Source organism: Anopheles darlingi, chromosome 3, assembly GCF_943734745.1.
Source record: "Anopheles darlingi chromosome 3, idAnoDarlMG_H_01, whole genome shotgun sequence".
Classification (NCBI taxonomy): Eukaryota; Metazoa; Arthropoda; class Insecta; order Diptera; family Culicidae; genus Anopheles; species Anopheles darlingi.
Window position 1 is genome coordinate 50,305,913 of NC_064875.1, and position 13,629 is coordinate 50,319,541.

General features: G+C 50.9%; 3 protein-coding genes across 10 annotated transcripts in view; 2 read left to right on the forward strand and 1 right to left on the reverse strand.

Moving 5' to 3' along the window:
- The first annotated feature begins 406 nt into the window (after window positions 1–406).
- On the forward strand, window positions 407–1,134 carry LOC125957102 (uncharacterized). The gene is made up of 2 exons (XM_049689532.1): window positions 407–474; window positions 549–1,134. The coding sequence occupies exons 1-2, from the start codon at window positions 460–462 to the stop codon at window positions 1,074–1,076; spliced, it is 543 nt and encodes a 180-aa protein (XP_049545489.1). The 5' UTR covers window positions 407–459; the 3' UTR covers window positions 1,077–1,134.
- Window positions 1,135–1,825: 691 nt separating this feature from the next.
- On the reverse strand, window positions 1,826–2,606 carry LOC125957256 (bifunctional endo-1,4-beta-xylanase XylA-like). The gene is made up of 2 exons (XM_049689826.1): window positions 2,212–2,606; window positions 1,826–2,114 (listed from the first exon to the last, which is right to left on the reverse strand). Exons 1-2 carry the CDS (start codon window positions 2,477–2,479, stop codon window positions 1,951–1,953), a joined length of 432 nt encoding a protein of 143 aa, XP_049545783.1. The 5' UTR covers window positions 2,480–2,606; the 3' UTR covers window positions 1,826–1,950.
- Window positions 2,607–5,201: 2,595 nt separating this feature from the next.
- LOC125955808 (coronin-6) overlaps window positions 5,202–13,629 on the forward strand; it is a 14,022-nt gene continuing 5,594 nt past the window's right edge. Inside the window, exons 1-2 of one of the 8 annotated variants that reach the window (XM_049687022.1) lie at window positions 5,202–5,275; window positions 10,518–11,020. In XM_049687022.1, coding sequence (XP_049542979.1) covers window positions 10,823–11,020 — 198 coding nt within the window. In that variant the 5' untranslated portion in view covers window positions 5,202–5,275; window positions 10,518–10,822. Of the gene's footprint in view, window positions 5,395–5,415; window positions 5,439–5,466; window positions 5,490–8,311; window positions 8,874–10,517; window positions 11,021–13,629 lie in introns of those variants that run through there. The other 7 variants (XM_049687020.1, XM_049687017.1, XM_049687018.1 and 4 more) reach the window with 7 other exon arrangements.

Consider the following 13,629-nt stretch of genomic DNA (forward strand, 5'->3'; position numbering starts at 1 on the left):
GAATGCGTCTTGCTTCTCGGCCCACCCGCTCCCACCGACCCACCGCGCACCGCGATCATCCGGGAAGAACGCTGGAAATCGATGAACGAAATAGAAACTGGAACTCGCGTAATCGAACCAGTTTCTGAGCGTTTGTGAAGCTGTTTTTTTATGAATTTCTTTTCGCTGCGTTTCCATTTTAGCTTCTGATAATCATGGCCCCGGTCGGCCCGGGTGTCCGGTCGGTTTTTTATTTTTTTTTTGCACGCCAGGGGTGACGGTTAAGGGGACCGACCGTTAAAATGCTGGAAAGCTGCCGGGAATCGGCAAGAAAGCTGGGAAAACTGAAATTCCTCGACACTACCGGTTCGTATAAAACTGTGAGCACCGGTCGGTACTTTCATCACACTGTCTCCGCTTTCCAGGGCCGCCGGTTGGCATTCCGATTCCGTGGGAAGAAAGAAAGCGTCGTCTCGCAAGATGAGTAACGTCCTGGTAAGAACGCGCATTACGGTGCAGTGCGGTGGCCAGAAGTCAGGAGTTTAATCTGTTGTTGCATTTCTTTTCAGGTTGCTGCACTGATGTGTGCTCTTTGTGGGCAGGTTTTGGCGAATTCTTACCCACCGAGAAAGACTTTCGTGGAAATGCCCAGCCATAGCGCAGGTAGCTACGGCCCGGGGCAAGGTCAGATTGTCCCGAAAAGAGGTCCACCGTCGAGCCACAACCACGGTAATGTGCAGCAGCCCAAGGTTGTCAAATCGCCGCCGGTGGTGCACATTGGAACGAAGGCGCAAGCTGCTAGCTACTCCTCGGGACCAATTAAAGTAGGCCCGAAACGCGTACCACAAGGACCCCCGAACCATGGAAGTGGCCAGTTTGTGAAAAACTATCCACCACCAGCAGCAGCAGCAGCGACTCATTTTGGGGCGCAAAGCCACGCTTCTAGCTTCGGTGTTGCACACGCCGGAGTTGCACATGTGGGTAGTAGTAATCATCATGCGGTCAAGCACACCCAAGTAATCCCTGCGATCGGCCATGGTCCCGGAGGGTACGAGCATCGTCGTACGCATCAGCACGGACAGCCACAACACGGTTGAGAAGGACACTCTCACTGAGCGGATTGGTTGTCTAAATTAAATAAAAAGTGCTCTTCATTTATTTAATTATCAAGAACGCAGTTTCAAATATCTATCCGAAATTAAAGAAATAGAGGACATATGAGGGTAAGATTTACATCTCAAATTCTTTTTTGCGTTTCGTTTGTAGCTTAGTTTGCACAATTTACTTATTGCATAACTCTTCGACGACTATATTATCAAAATACTTTAGAAAGTTTATGCAGTTGTGCTTTGGAATGATTGAAATAACGAGTCATTGTCCTAGTGCAAAAGAATATTTTATGCATTGACCGAAGTGTAAGTTATTCATTCATGCAATCAGAAGTCGTTCCGAAACTATCAATGTTAAAACTAACCGAACAGATAAAAAAAACTATTGAGATAAAAAATTAAATCATTCTAGGTGCATCTTTGGAATACCTCCACAAACAAATGTGCTGTGTGGTGTTTTAACCACACATCCTATGAGGTCAAAGAAAGTTAATCTAATCCAGATTTTCCTCAGTTATAATAAGTAAAAGCGAATTGCAAGGAGAAAAGAAAATTTTAGATCATTTCTCAGTACAAAGATTAACATCTTTATGCGTGCAACAATGTACCAACACATGCTTCGTTATGATCCACTCAATCATCAGTTAAGCGTTTTGTAGAATTATCGTTTTAGGAAAATTTTCGGATGTACACCATTCCATCCAATAAAGTTCGCCAGAAGATAAACCCTCCAACTCTTTATAGTGCTGATTGTAATATTTATTGAACAACTGGAAAGCGGATTTGAAAGAAGGGAAGCTGCTTGGTGCAAAACGGATTCCTCCGGTCACTGGACATCACTGCTCGGCATGGCCCAACCCCTTTACCAGGCATTCCAACGGTTGGCAACAGCGCCCTGCCATCCGGCAGCACCTCCAGCCACTCCGGCACGTCCAGCGCCATAGTTGTTCCAGCCGGCGGTGGCACCAGCTCCGCCCCAGCGGTTCCACGGATCAGCAGCGCCCCAACGGTTGGCCGGATCGTAACCTATCGAGAGAGTGTGAGAGAGAAAGAGAGAAGAAAATTTCCCGGGCAGGAGTTTAGCAAGACGCTCGCCACAATAGACCACTTCGCTTCTCATTACGGTTGTTGTATCCGGCGCGGTTCCAGGTGTTTGCGTTCCATGCACCGGCTCCCGGGTGGTTCCAGGCGTTCGGATGGTTCCAGCTGTTCGGATCCCGGTTCCAGGTGTTCTGGCCGCTCCAGCCGGCCTGATTGTTCCAGGCCGATTCCGCCTGATCCAGCCCATCCCGGCCCTGCTGACCCTGCTGCTGCTGGCCCGGCTTGTTGTCCGCCGGTGCGGCACAAACGGCGGCCACCAACAGTGCTCCGATCAACACAAACTTGAACATTTTTCCGGATGGAAGGGGCTTTGAATTTGAACCTTTGTGAATAGGGCTTGGGGTGTGAATTGCAATCACGGGTACGGGCACTTGCTGCACTTGGTTTAGCTCGTTAGTAGAGAACTGTTCGTTCGATACTGGATGCTGATGGAGCTAATTGGTCAGCTTTATATAGTGAAGATGTAGCGAACGGAACGGCAAAGGATACCTACTAGGCACTAGGCCACCCATTTGCCGGCAGTAGTATTGCACCGCCGCGCAAAGTGCACTCGCAGCTCGTCGCGCAGCACGCAAAATAGTAGTCAAACCGTGTGCATGGCGCTCCGTCTCCGTCGCGCGGCCATGTGGGGGTGAGTGAAATATTCAATGTCGCGGATAGGAGGGAGGAGAACTATATTCTAATATCGAACGGTCCGAGCCTCGGGCTCGCCTGATCATCACTGGTAAGTAGCGAAGATGCGGGGAGGGGGGGCGAGACGATGAGTCTTTCGGGAAAGGTTAAAGTGAGTCTGGGCGAGTGGCCAGATGGGCACCAGCCACCAGTGTGCCAGTGGAATAGTGGCGCGCGCGCGCGCCCGCACACACATCGGCTATAGCTCGCTCAATGTTAATTGTGGGAGATAATTTAAACTAATGCTTCGCTTTATTTGCTTTATGGCTCTTAATCTCGGTGCGCAGTAGGTAGTAGTCGTAACGGAACAGCACGGCAACCGTTGGGGATTGACTTTTCGCACCGTCGATCGTGGCCCATTTATCATCGCACCGACCGGCCGGTCGATTAATAGTTGGCCAAATAATTATCCTCATGATATCGCCCATCGTTTGGGGAGGATCCTACCGGAGGATAAGCACGATCGATTATAGTTCCAGGCGAGCAGCTATCGGGTGAGCTTGTTGCCCGTTAGCAGTAGTGCACATTGTAGTGGCCCGGAGTACGGTGTACGACGATCGTCTTCTCCTGTCTGTCGCGAAAATGATTGATGATGAGCGCCGGCCTTGCCAGTGCGCGGGGGTGGAGTGTTATTATTTGTAGCGACATCCATTTATTTAATAGTTAGTAACGACTGCTAAAAGATGCTCCCTGCGTGTGGGAATGTGATATTCAAGTGGGCTCGATGTCATCAACATTGCGACGGGCACTGCTTCGAATATTGCAGTTTGTAGTAAAAGTTCTTCATAAACAGTTTATCCTCGTCGATATGTTCCTAACCATTTTCTGCGGATATTTAATTGCTACTTTAGCATGTTGTGATATGTTTTGCGATGCTTATGGCATCCTGCGCATAGATTGGTGTCCGATTTCTTGGTAACGTAAAGAGTGGTTTGTGGATGGGCCCTCGGTAAAATGTTAACGATGACGCGCCGTTTGGATTTAAGCAAATGCCATGTGCCACTCGCAGGCATCGGCATAAGGCTCCTCGTGGCAGGCTTCTGCAATTCACGCATGCCTCCTGGCCAACGGCTGACCCGGCTGCTTTCCCAGGGTGTCAGCAGCACCATTGAACCCCTTTGCCTCAGTGTATTAATTAGCGGCGGTTCGCGAATGCAGCGCCCACTCGCGCGTATGAAAAATGTGACGCTTTATTACGTGTCGCGACGTTTGTCGGACAGTTCCGGAATGCAAAAGGCTGCAAAGCTCATATGCACAACAACAAACACTAATCGTTTGATTATCATCCCTCCGCCGCTGCTGCCCCTGCTGCGACTGGGTCAATAATGGAAAGCGATCCGCAAAAATATGAACCATCTCTGACATTTCCCGTTTCGAGAATAGTGCGATAGGCGGTAATTAATGGATGGCTGCTCGGTAGCGGTGATTATAGGCTCGGAATAGTTCGGAAGAATGGTTCGTGCCCTTTTCGTGGGTTCGCAGGTGAGGCAGGGGGCGTGATTCCATATTGCACTCGCGGTCGCAGGGATTAAAAGCCTCCGAAGGTTGTTGTGTCTGACATCATTGGCGGCTTTGTTGGGAGTAGTCACCCCGGCATGCTAATCTGCTGCAACAACACGTGGCTGAAAGGCGGAAAGACGGATTACTGTGTTCCGGTTTGAAAAAAAAGTATCTTATGTGGTTTTCGTAGACCTATTTGATTTAAATTCCGAAAGTGATACTCCGGAAGAAATTTTCAGCCAGTTTTCTGGATCGGCCATACAAATCGGCCCGTTAGTGGCCGTTATGAATTAACCGGCCGTCTTGAATACGTTTTGCTATCGGGGGGCACCCTCGGTTGTCAAATTTTTTAAATTGTTCTGATTTCGAACATAATCATGTTGTTCATCCGGGGGTAAATGCCCAACGCTGAGGGGTGGTTAGTTAACACGGAAAACATGAGAAAAGCGAGTGGAAAACGCCGGGAGTGAAACAAAATTCATTTATACACTTGAGTGCGCTTTAACATCAACCCAGCTTCAACGTGACTTTCGAACGAGATTAGCACTACAACCCTGGAAAAATGTAAACAGTGATGATCGATAAAATAAGAGCATTTTGTGTAAAATAAAGCAAAATTTTCATCAAATATTAAAATTCGAGGCAAAAATTCGGTTTCAACCCTGGATATAATTTTTGGTTTTCCTCAGAAATCACTGCAAAAAAGGGCATTTTTGCCTTTTTTGAACGTTTGTCGTGCATTTCGTGATAAAAGTAAAGGTGATAAGAACTGTTTCAAGTCGTTTCCAAGCCCCTCCCGTTGCCCCTTTTGGTAAAGTAACCCTTCCCGGCCTGTTGTTTTGGTTCGGGGTTGGAAGCGAGTGGTAGTAGTAGTTACTCGCGTAGTACGCGTATACTGTAGTAGATCCTCGCAGGTTACTATTATCGCCGCGTGCAACCGCGATCGACAACTCCCGTAAAGCTCGTCGTTGGCCGGATCGGTCCGGGTGTGTTTTCGTGGTGCTCGGTGTGTGGAACGCCCCAGAATTTCGAGGTTATGCTCGTTCGCATTCCGGGACAAACGTCTTCGCTCGTTCGGTGGGATTCTGCCCCCCAAAAAAACTGTGACCTCCGTGGAGTGATTTTCTCGTCCGTTTCTATGTTCCTATAATCGTGTGAGAATCCGAGAAGTGCCCAAGAAAACGGAGAGTGCCTGGGGGAAGGGGGTTCTGTGCGTGTGTGTATGGCTTGGCCGGCCGTATTCGTCTTCGTCGTCGTCGTCGCGTCGTGGGTGGATTACTTTGATGCCCAGCAATCGCTGCCACTTCGCTGGTTCTGTGATTTCGCACATTTTCTTGCCTCTTTCTAAAACCATCCGAGAGTGCCATAAGAAGCGCAAACCATGTCGATCGCTGATCTTCACTTCCACCACCACCACTCTTGCTCGCCGCGTCGTCGATCGCACGGTCTGAAAATATTCGAGCCAAGGTTTGGCCTGCTACGTGCGTGCGTGCGTTCGTGGTGTCGCCGAGTGAGAGGTGTTTTGCGGCGGTGATATTCGGAATCCGTGTATTTGCGTCAAAACGGCCGCAGCGGCAGCGGCAACGGTCTACGGGTGCCAACACCGCCGATCGTCATCATCCCGATCGTCCCGAGTCCAAGGATGTGATATTCTAACAACGGACGGGCTCCGGGTGCGCGCCGTGTGCATGATGATCAGCCCGCGTACTTGGGGTGGTCCGCGCGGGAGAACTGGGTCACCAGCCCAGGGAGTGCTGATCCACTTCCATGTCGCCGGTGCACAGTAGAGCTTTTTCTTGGTTTTTTGTTTGCATTTCCCTCCTCCAGTTTTGTCCACTCAGCAGTGGCGAGGAGGAAGAGCTGTGAAGGTGTGTGGAGGCAGCGGACTGTTTAAATTTTATCCGCGTACACCCGCGGGGCCGCCTAACCCTGTAGAAGGTTTACTTTTTTTACGTTTCCAAAGGCCACACTCTGGTCGCCACGGGTTAACCGACACACACACACTGTCTTTGTCACTCTTACTCTCTCTCTTTCTCTGTCTGTCTCTCAGTACATTACGTGGTGTTGTCCGGTTGCGGTCAATCCGTGGCCGGAGAATTTATGGCGAAAGGACCCCCAAAACACACAACAGCCGCATAGTAGGCCTTCGCGTCCATTTGACTGTTTCCCTTTCTCTCTGCAGCAACATCATCCCAATCGCAGCAATCATCGGCAACGAAGGGTTGTAACGAGGGGTGACCCTTCCATAAGGTCCACAACACGACGACGGTGCCAAGGTGTGCTGCTACATGAGGCCCGTTGAGCGCGTAGCGAGAGCTGGCTGGTCAAGTGCTAGGAGAGATCCGCGTGGGTGTGTCGCGCGGTGTCCGTGTCCTTGCCGGTCACCGCGCTCCGTAGGCGTGTAGACGCAGAGTGCGTGAACCCTCCCCCCGTGCGGTAGAGTTTGTTGGCCGTCCCGTCCCGACCATCGGCCATCGGTTTGCTGCTGGTTAGCCTCCCAGCCCCATAAGCAAACAGCTCTCGCCGTCATCCGGTAGCGGCAAACACGCGCGCGCATCGCCCGTCTGTGGGCCGATTATCCGGTCTGGGGCGTCAGGAAACTGGAAACTGGTCGCCGTGGCGGCTAGTGGCCAGCCCGTTTTTTTTATTATTATTTTTTCTTCAATTCGCGTACTGATTGCGTTTGCGCTTGCTGGCGGCGGGCGCGGCGAAAGGAGCCAAAAGCGGGGAGACGGGGGAAATGGGAGCAAAATCGAAGCCAAGTGCCGACGACTCCGACTCCAAATAGGCGATGATGTGTGGTATGGTGGTGCGTGGCTCGGCTGATAGAGCTCGCAGCAGGCTGATATGGGATGCCCGGCGACTGGAGAGAGAGAAAGAGATTGGCTGGCGGCCTCCTCTGATGGATGATGCAGTGGTGCTGCCGTTGCTGTTGGCGGCTCTCGCTCGCTGCTACGCCGTGAATGGTGATGCTGCTGCTGCTGCTGTTTCCACCTTCCGCAGCGACGACGGCAACGGCGACGGCGACGACGCCGCGCGATGGACGCGCCTGAACGCAAAACGCAATGCAGAGAGGAGAAGCGCAACCACCGGAGAAACTGGGTGTGAATAGTTGATTGGCAAACCACTTTCGCGTGGCACCGTCGACCAATTTCCTTCGCTTCCGGTGGCCGGTCCGGGCTGGTGGTGTGCGTTGATAGCGGAATCGGTCTGGCATCCGTCACCTAGCACCGGACAGCAGCGCGGCACCGATTCGATCGATCGATCGCGCCAGCGCCAGGAACCAGCAAAGGAAGCAGCGCACACCCGAAAAGCCAACCCCTTCTTTTGCTGCTTTGCTGTTTCTTCCTCGTTTTCTTGCACCAATGGAAAACAAAGCAATTACGGTCGGTGAGTCGGAGTCCATTTTTGGAATTGGCAAGATGAGCGAGATGATGGTGGGGTGCCGCGACGTGCCATGTGCTAAGGTTTTTGCAAACGCGCAGCAGCAGCAGCAGCGGCAAACGAACGCTGCTCATGGACACTTCGTGAGCAACAATCTACTGTTCCGTCGTCGCCCCGCGCAATCGTGCAAACTGGAGGCAGCAGGCTCTGGTGTCTCGATGACGACGACGACGACGGCTACGGCGACAGCGACGAGGAACTGCTAGCGGCCGGTCTAGCGTCGAGAGTGATGATGATATCATCGTGCATCCGGTTTTTTGCCTTTTTTTTTCGTGTATAATCTACTCGATATGCGCCGTTCGTTGCTCGTTCCGAAGCAAACGGACCCCACTGTGGCCGGCCAATGATCAAGAACAGGGAAGATCATCACGCGTCAGCATCGTAGCTTCTCGGGTTCACACCCCTTTGTCGTCTGCCGCCATTCATTCCATGCAAATGCAGCCGTAGAGCGAGCGCGACGAGCTAACGGATGTGGCGTGTGCGTCCAGGAATGTGTGTCCATCCGTCCGTTTGACTGGAGAGGATCGGCAGTACATCACGACAAAGCCCCACGGTAGAGAGAGAGGGGTGGAGCTGGCATTCGCATTCCTGCCGAAATGTCTCTCGCATCACGAAGGTCAAATCATGGTTGATGTCAGAGATCACGGCAGAAGCTGCAGATGTTGCTGGTCCGACCAACGGGGTGCGTGTGCGTGTCTGTGCTTATGGAACTGCTGCTGCTGTTGCTGGTTTGGGGGGCCGTCTTAACCAGATGAGTCAAACAACGATTGCGGCGACGATTGGCGTCGTCGTCGTCGTCGTATTGGTAATGGTTTGAAGATCGCACACAGAACGACGTCATTCACGTCGTGAAGCACAACGGCAGCAGCAGCACGGTACACACATATCATCCATTATATATCCCCTGAATGCTGTCACGCCGTGCGACGGCCGACCAGCGACAAGGACAAGTGTCGTCGACCAAAGTGTGAGCAAAGAAGGATCGTCTTACTGCTCCGGTTTGGTTGCCAGCTCCAACCCATCACCACCGCGGCCAATTTGTATCATAAAACAACGACGAACGGCGAGGTACAAAAGAGGGCGACAGTTTGACCTGGTTGCCTCGAATGGTGGAACGGTTTCGAGCGAAAGTGAAAACACTCGTATTGGCGTTCGGTAAAGCGGGCCTCGAGCCACCGCCCTGTCTGTACGCCTGTAGCTGCCGGTGACGTGTCCGATCAATCGTTATCACATACGGTCGCCACCATCGCCGCCGTTCCCTAGTCGCGAGTGGTCGTCGTCGCCGCCGATAAATCCTTCCCACTGTCGCGTCCGTCGCGAATTGCGTGTGTGGACTAATGAGACACAGTGACCACCCCTACCCAACGCATCGCAAACCAGTCCGTTTGTCACGGTAGCTGAACTTCCTTCGTCAAAAATCATCTGTTTTTCTCGTTGTAGCAGCCAGCCAGCAAACCAGCCAGACTCTGCCAGCCCGGCAGCGATAGCAAGTGTGATAAGCACAGTGTTTTGAGGTCTTTTCGGAATGGAGTAATTAAAAATACATAAATCCCCTCCACGGCCATCCCATCAACGGGGGGAGGGAGAGGCACACGACGATATGACGAAGGCTCATCAGCTGAAACCAGCGCGCTCGTACGGTGCCCGCACGGTGCTGTGGCCCCACCTACAGCGGAGGGGTTGTGGTCACCCAGTTTCAATCGTTTGCTTTCTGTTTGTTTGCAGAAATTGATGATAAACCCACCGGCACCGCCGTACCGTACCGTACCGTACCGCGATAGCGCGATTGGATACCACGGTGGACGGTGGAGTTGAGAGTGAAGAAGTGTCGGCAGCGCGTGTGATGGTCATATTTATGGTGCAACACGCTTTACGCGCCCGTTATGCCGCTACGCACCGAGACGACGGAAAGAGAATTGGACGGTTGGTCGGTCGGTCGGTCGGTCGGAAGTCGATGAGTTGAGACCGCGTGATGATGATCTTCTCCATCGTGCCAACCCAACGCCGTAACAATGGTGTGCCGTAATGGCGTGAAATGAGTCGTTTGTGTATCGCGCGGGCTTGAGCTCGCGCGAATTTGGAATCAGCAAAGGAGTATTTCTGTTGCCGCGCTGCAGTGTGTTTTGATATGCTGTTTGAACAAACATATTATTTAAAAACATGCCATAATCGTCAACTTTCTCTTGTACAACACCCACTGCGATAAGGGAACATATCAAATCGTGATATGGTTGAACTAGCTAGCAGGTGCCCGGAGAATACCACAAGCTACGAGCACTAGCTTCGAGTAGAATCCCCTCGGTTATCGTGGACTGCTTTCGTTGTTTTACTTGACCAAAGGCAACTTGGATCGATCCTATCTTTGATTACGCTGACGAAACGAAGACTGGTGGTGATGACGATGGCGATCTATAATGCGCCCAAGCCTTCCGGTCGCTGTTATCAGCAACCTCAAGGGAGCACACGAGAGCCTGGCTAGCGTATAGGATATGTGATAAGCCAACGTTCGGGTGCTGACTCAACAAAATCCCAACTGGAACAACCCTCCTTCCCCTCGTACTCATTTCGGTAGTCATAGCTCCCGCGATGGCAGTAATATCGCACCAAAAATGGGCATACGAGGGAATGGTCTCTCGGGTGCACTAGCTTCGTTGGCCAACCGGCGGGATCGCATTAACGCGCATCGTCTTGCATTCACTCTTCTGTTCACAGGATTAGATGTAAAGTAGTGACGTGATTGTGTTCCTGTCCCCCTCCCCACCGGTGTGTGAGACAGTGACGTTTAGTGATCTATCTTTAGTGCTAGATGACGTGTTGTGCCTAGAGAATCCACACGATTTTCCAAAGTTTTGTTTGTGAGTTTGTGACGCGACGAGCAAAGTAATTGTGACGCGTGTGACGTACAATCTGTAGCCTCCTCTACAGCAGAGCAGTCAACCTCAACTCAACGCAAGAGAGCAGAGCATTTTTCGCACCAAAACAGCAAGCAGTAGCAACAGTGGCACAGAGAGGGCAAGATGTCGTTTCGTGTGGTAAGAAGCTCCAAGTTCCGGCACGTGTACGGGCAGGCGCTTAAGCGCGAGCAGTGCTACGACAACATCCGCGTATCGAAGAGCAGCTGGGACTCGACGTTCTGTGCCGTTAACCCGAAGTTCCTGGCCATCATCGTCGAGTCGGCCGGTGGCGGTGCCTTCATCGTATTACCTCACAACAAGGTAGGTCCTGGGTGCGAGCATAAGGTTAATCGGACCGTTAATGCGGGTTTGTATGTGTGGGTATATATGTTGGGGTGGGCACGCGACAGACCGACTAGGCGGAGAGTACACAGCCGTTGCGGAAATCCATCCTTGGTTAACGATGGGTGGTGGCCACCATCACCAGACCACCGCATATTAGAGAAAGAGTCGATCCGCGCGCAACTCGCTGCTTCGGGCGAAGAGTTTTCGGACGCGTATGGTCGACCTGTCGGCCGGCCGGCCGCCCGAGTGCAACCGAAATAGAACTTACGCCGGTGCTAAAATTAGAACATTCCTGCTGAATTTAAACGCCGATTCACGAGAGCCCCAAAGACACACACCACCGGCGTCAACGGCGCAACGCAGCCGATCCCCTTCAACAGAAGCAGAAGGGGTCCGTCTTGTTGGTTGGTGCGATGGCGGTCCCCTGAAGATTTGCACCTTCTCAGTGCTTCGGTGAGACGACGACGCGCTCTCGATGTCGACGTAGACGAACGTGTCGGATGTTGAGGAAGGGCAGGCAGGCAGGGCTGCGTCGTGACTCATCAGCGCGGCTTCTTCACCGTTGGCGCACATCGGTTTTTGAGGGGATGAGGCCGCCTTTGCGCTGTTCCTGTGCAATCGTGCCGTGTCCGATCGAGAGATGGTGGATGCGTCGCGGCCATCCGGCGCTTGCGCCGCCGCGAAACCGCGGTGACGATGATCCACGGTTTTCCACATGGTTTTCCCTTTAAGGACACACGCCGGTACCGTGTACGATCGCGGCAATCTATGGGTAAGGGTGGGGCCGATCTTATTCAATCACTATTCGCGCCACGTACCATTTCGGTTCGTGCTTTTTCGCGTACGTGTTCTGCTTGGCTACCGTGTGCGTCGTGTGCGTTCTAAACAATCGATGCAAATAAATTTACTTTCTGTGGCAGAATGTTAATGAGCATTAAGATAAGCCAGTAGCAAAATGGGGAAGACACATCTATATACCTTGTTGTTCTTCTGGATCAGTGCACTTTACTGTCTGTTAATGAACGGCGCCTCCATGTTTAAATATGCGCTAAGTAAGAAAGACGCGAATGAAACAAAGTATCACTTCATAAAATAGGTTTATCAGGGCTGGAATATGCAAGAATAAACGAATAACAGGCACAGCTTACTAAGCACTCAACAAAATCATAGGATTCTAGGTTGTCTTGTAGATTATATAAACAAAAAACCAGTCAACTAGATCATTCAGTTTAAAAGAACTGAGAGTCAAAACGGTCTAGATTTGCTGGTTACTGTGATAGCTTAACAGTTGTTTAAAGTTATTTATTAGTATAGTTTTTCCATTAATGGTGTTTTCTTTCTCAGTTACGCAAAGCAAGTAAAACAAGCAAAAAGGCATTATCAGCTTCCCGAGCAACGAATGCCGTCGTGTTATGTGCGCTGGTTAACGACCCCAACGTTTTCGAAGAACACTATCAACATCATGAAATGAATTACTCAGCTAAAGTTCGTCAAAAAACAATTAATTAATCATACAAGTTCATATTGTGTTAGCAGCGTCAATCATTTTTGTCAATTCTAACCTTATTGGATTTTCGCATTTAAATACGCTGGCAAGCCGTGATGAATCAGGGAATTTCTAGTGAAATATTTGTGGTAAACATTGGAATTATTTTCACTGGAAGCTACTCCTTCCTTTGCACGATCCTTGTGCCCGATCCTTTGTATAATCTTTCGTATTTTCTCATCTCAAACAGCAAACAGTGATGATATTAGGCATTTCAGTTCAATACAACACGTTGCTGTTTAGTTCTAGCTCTTTAGTAATCAGATGTAATAATTTCACATCAGCAATGTAATGGCCGGCGCCGTTTTTGCTTTTGAGTGCAGTTAGTTAAGTAAGGTAAGTTTACCTTTTCGGAGAGCGCATGGCAATTTAACTTTGCACAACCACTTTACAGCACAGCCGTCCAGCCGCCCGATATTGGCAATTCCATATCCTGCCAACGGTGCTTTAGATCGTCATAAAATCGAATGTGTACCGCCATTCGATTGCACGCGGCCCACGACCGCGTCTCGTCTCTCTCTCTCTCGGGACCGTGTGTCGTAATGTTTAAGTTTGCCGTTCACCGGTTGCCTCTCAAGTACTACCAACACCACCTGCTACTCGAAATGGGGGAAATTTGTAGTAATTAGAACTGAAACTTCTCAGGTGATGATGGTGCGATCCAAAGGTCAACAACGTGATACGCCGTGAACCACAACCGGCTTTTGATTGCTTTTCTCGTCCCAAATGATCTCGATCGTGCGTGTGCGCGCGCGCGCGCATCATGATGATGCGATGGTTCGTGCGTGCGTACGTCCCCCTCGGTGGTAAATCCATCGATCGCGAATGAACGCAGAACGCATTTGTGGCAGGCCGTGTGCGACTGGCAATAGTTCAAATGTTTCGAATATTTCGTCCTTCATTCCTTTGCGCTAGGTGTGCGTGAGAGAGAAACAGCGACAGAGAGAGAGAGAGTGAGGGAGCTGCATTGGATGTAAAATGTGCAACACGCGTGGTGTACTGCGCTTCTGTATCGTTCTACTTCGCGCATTTGCCACCA

Excerpts from the sequence above, each read along its gene's own strand:
- LOC125957256 (XM_049689826.1), bottom strand. The coding sequence starts at position 2,479 with ATGTTCAAGTTTGTGTTGATCGGAGCACTGTTGGTGGCCGCCGTTTGT. Across the intron at positions 2,115-2,211 it reads CCGCGCCGGATACAACAACC|GTTACGATCCGGCCAACCGT; the intron begins GTAATGAGAAGC and ends CTCTCTCGATAG.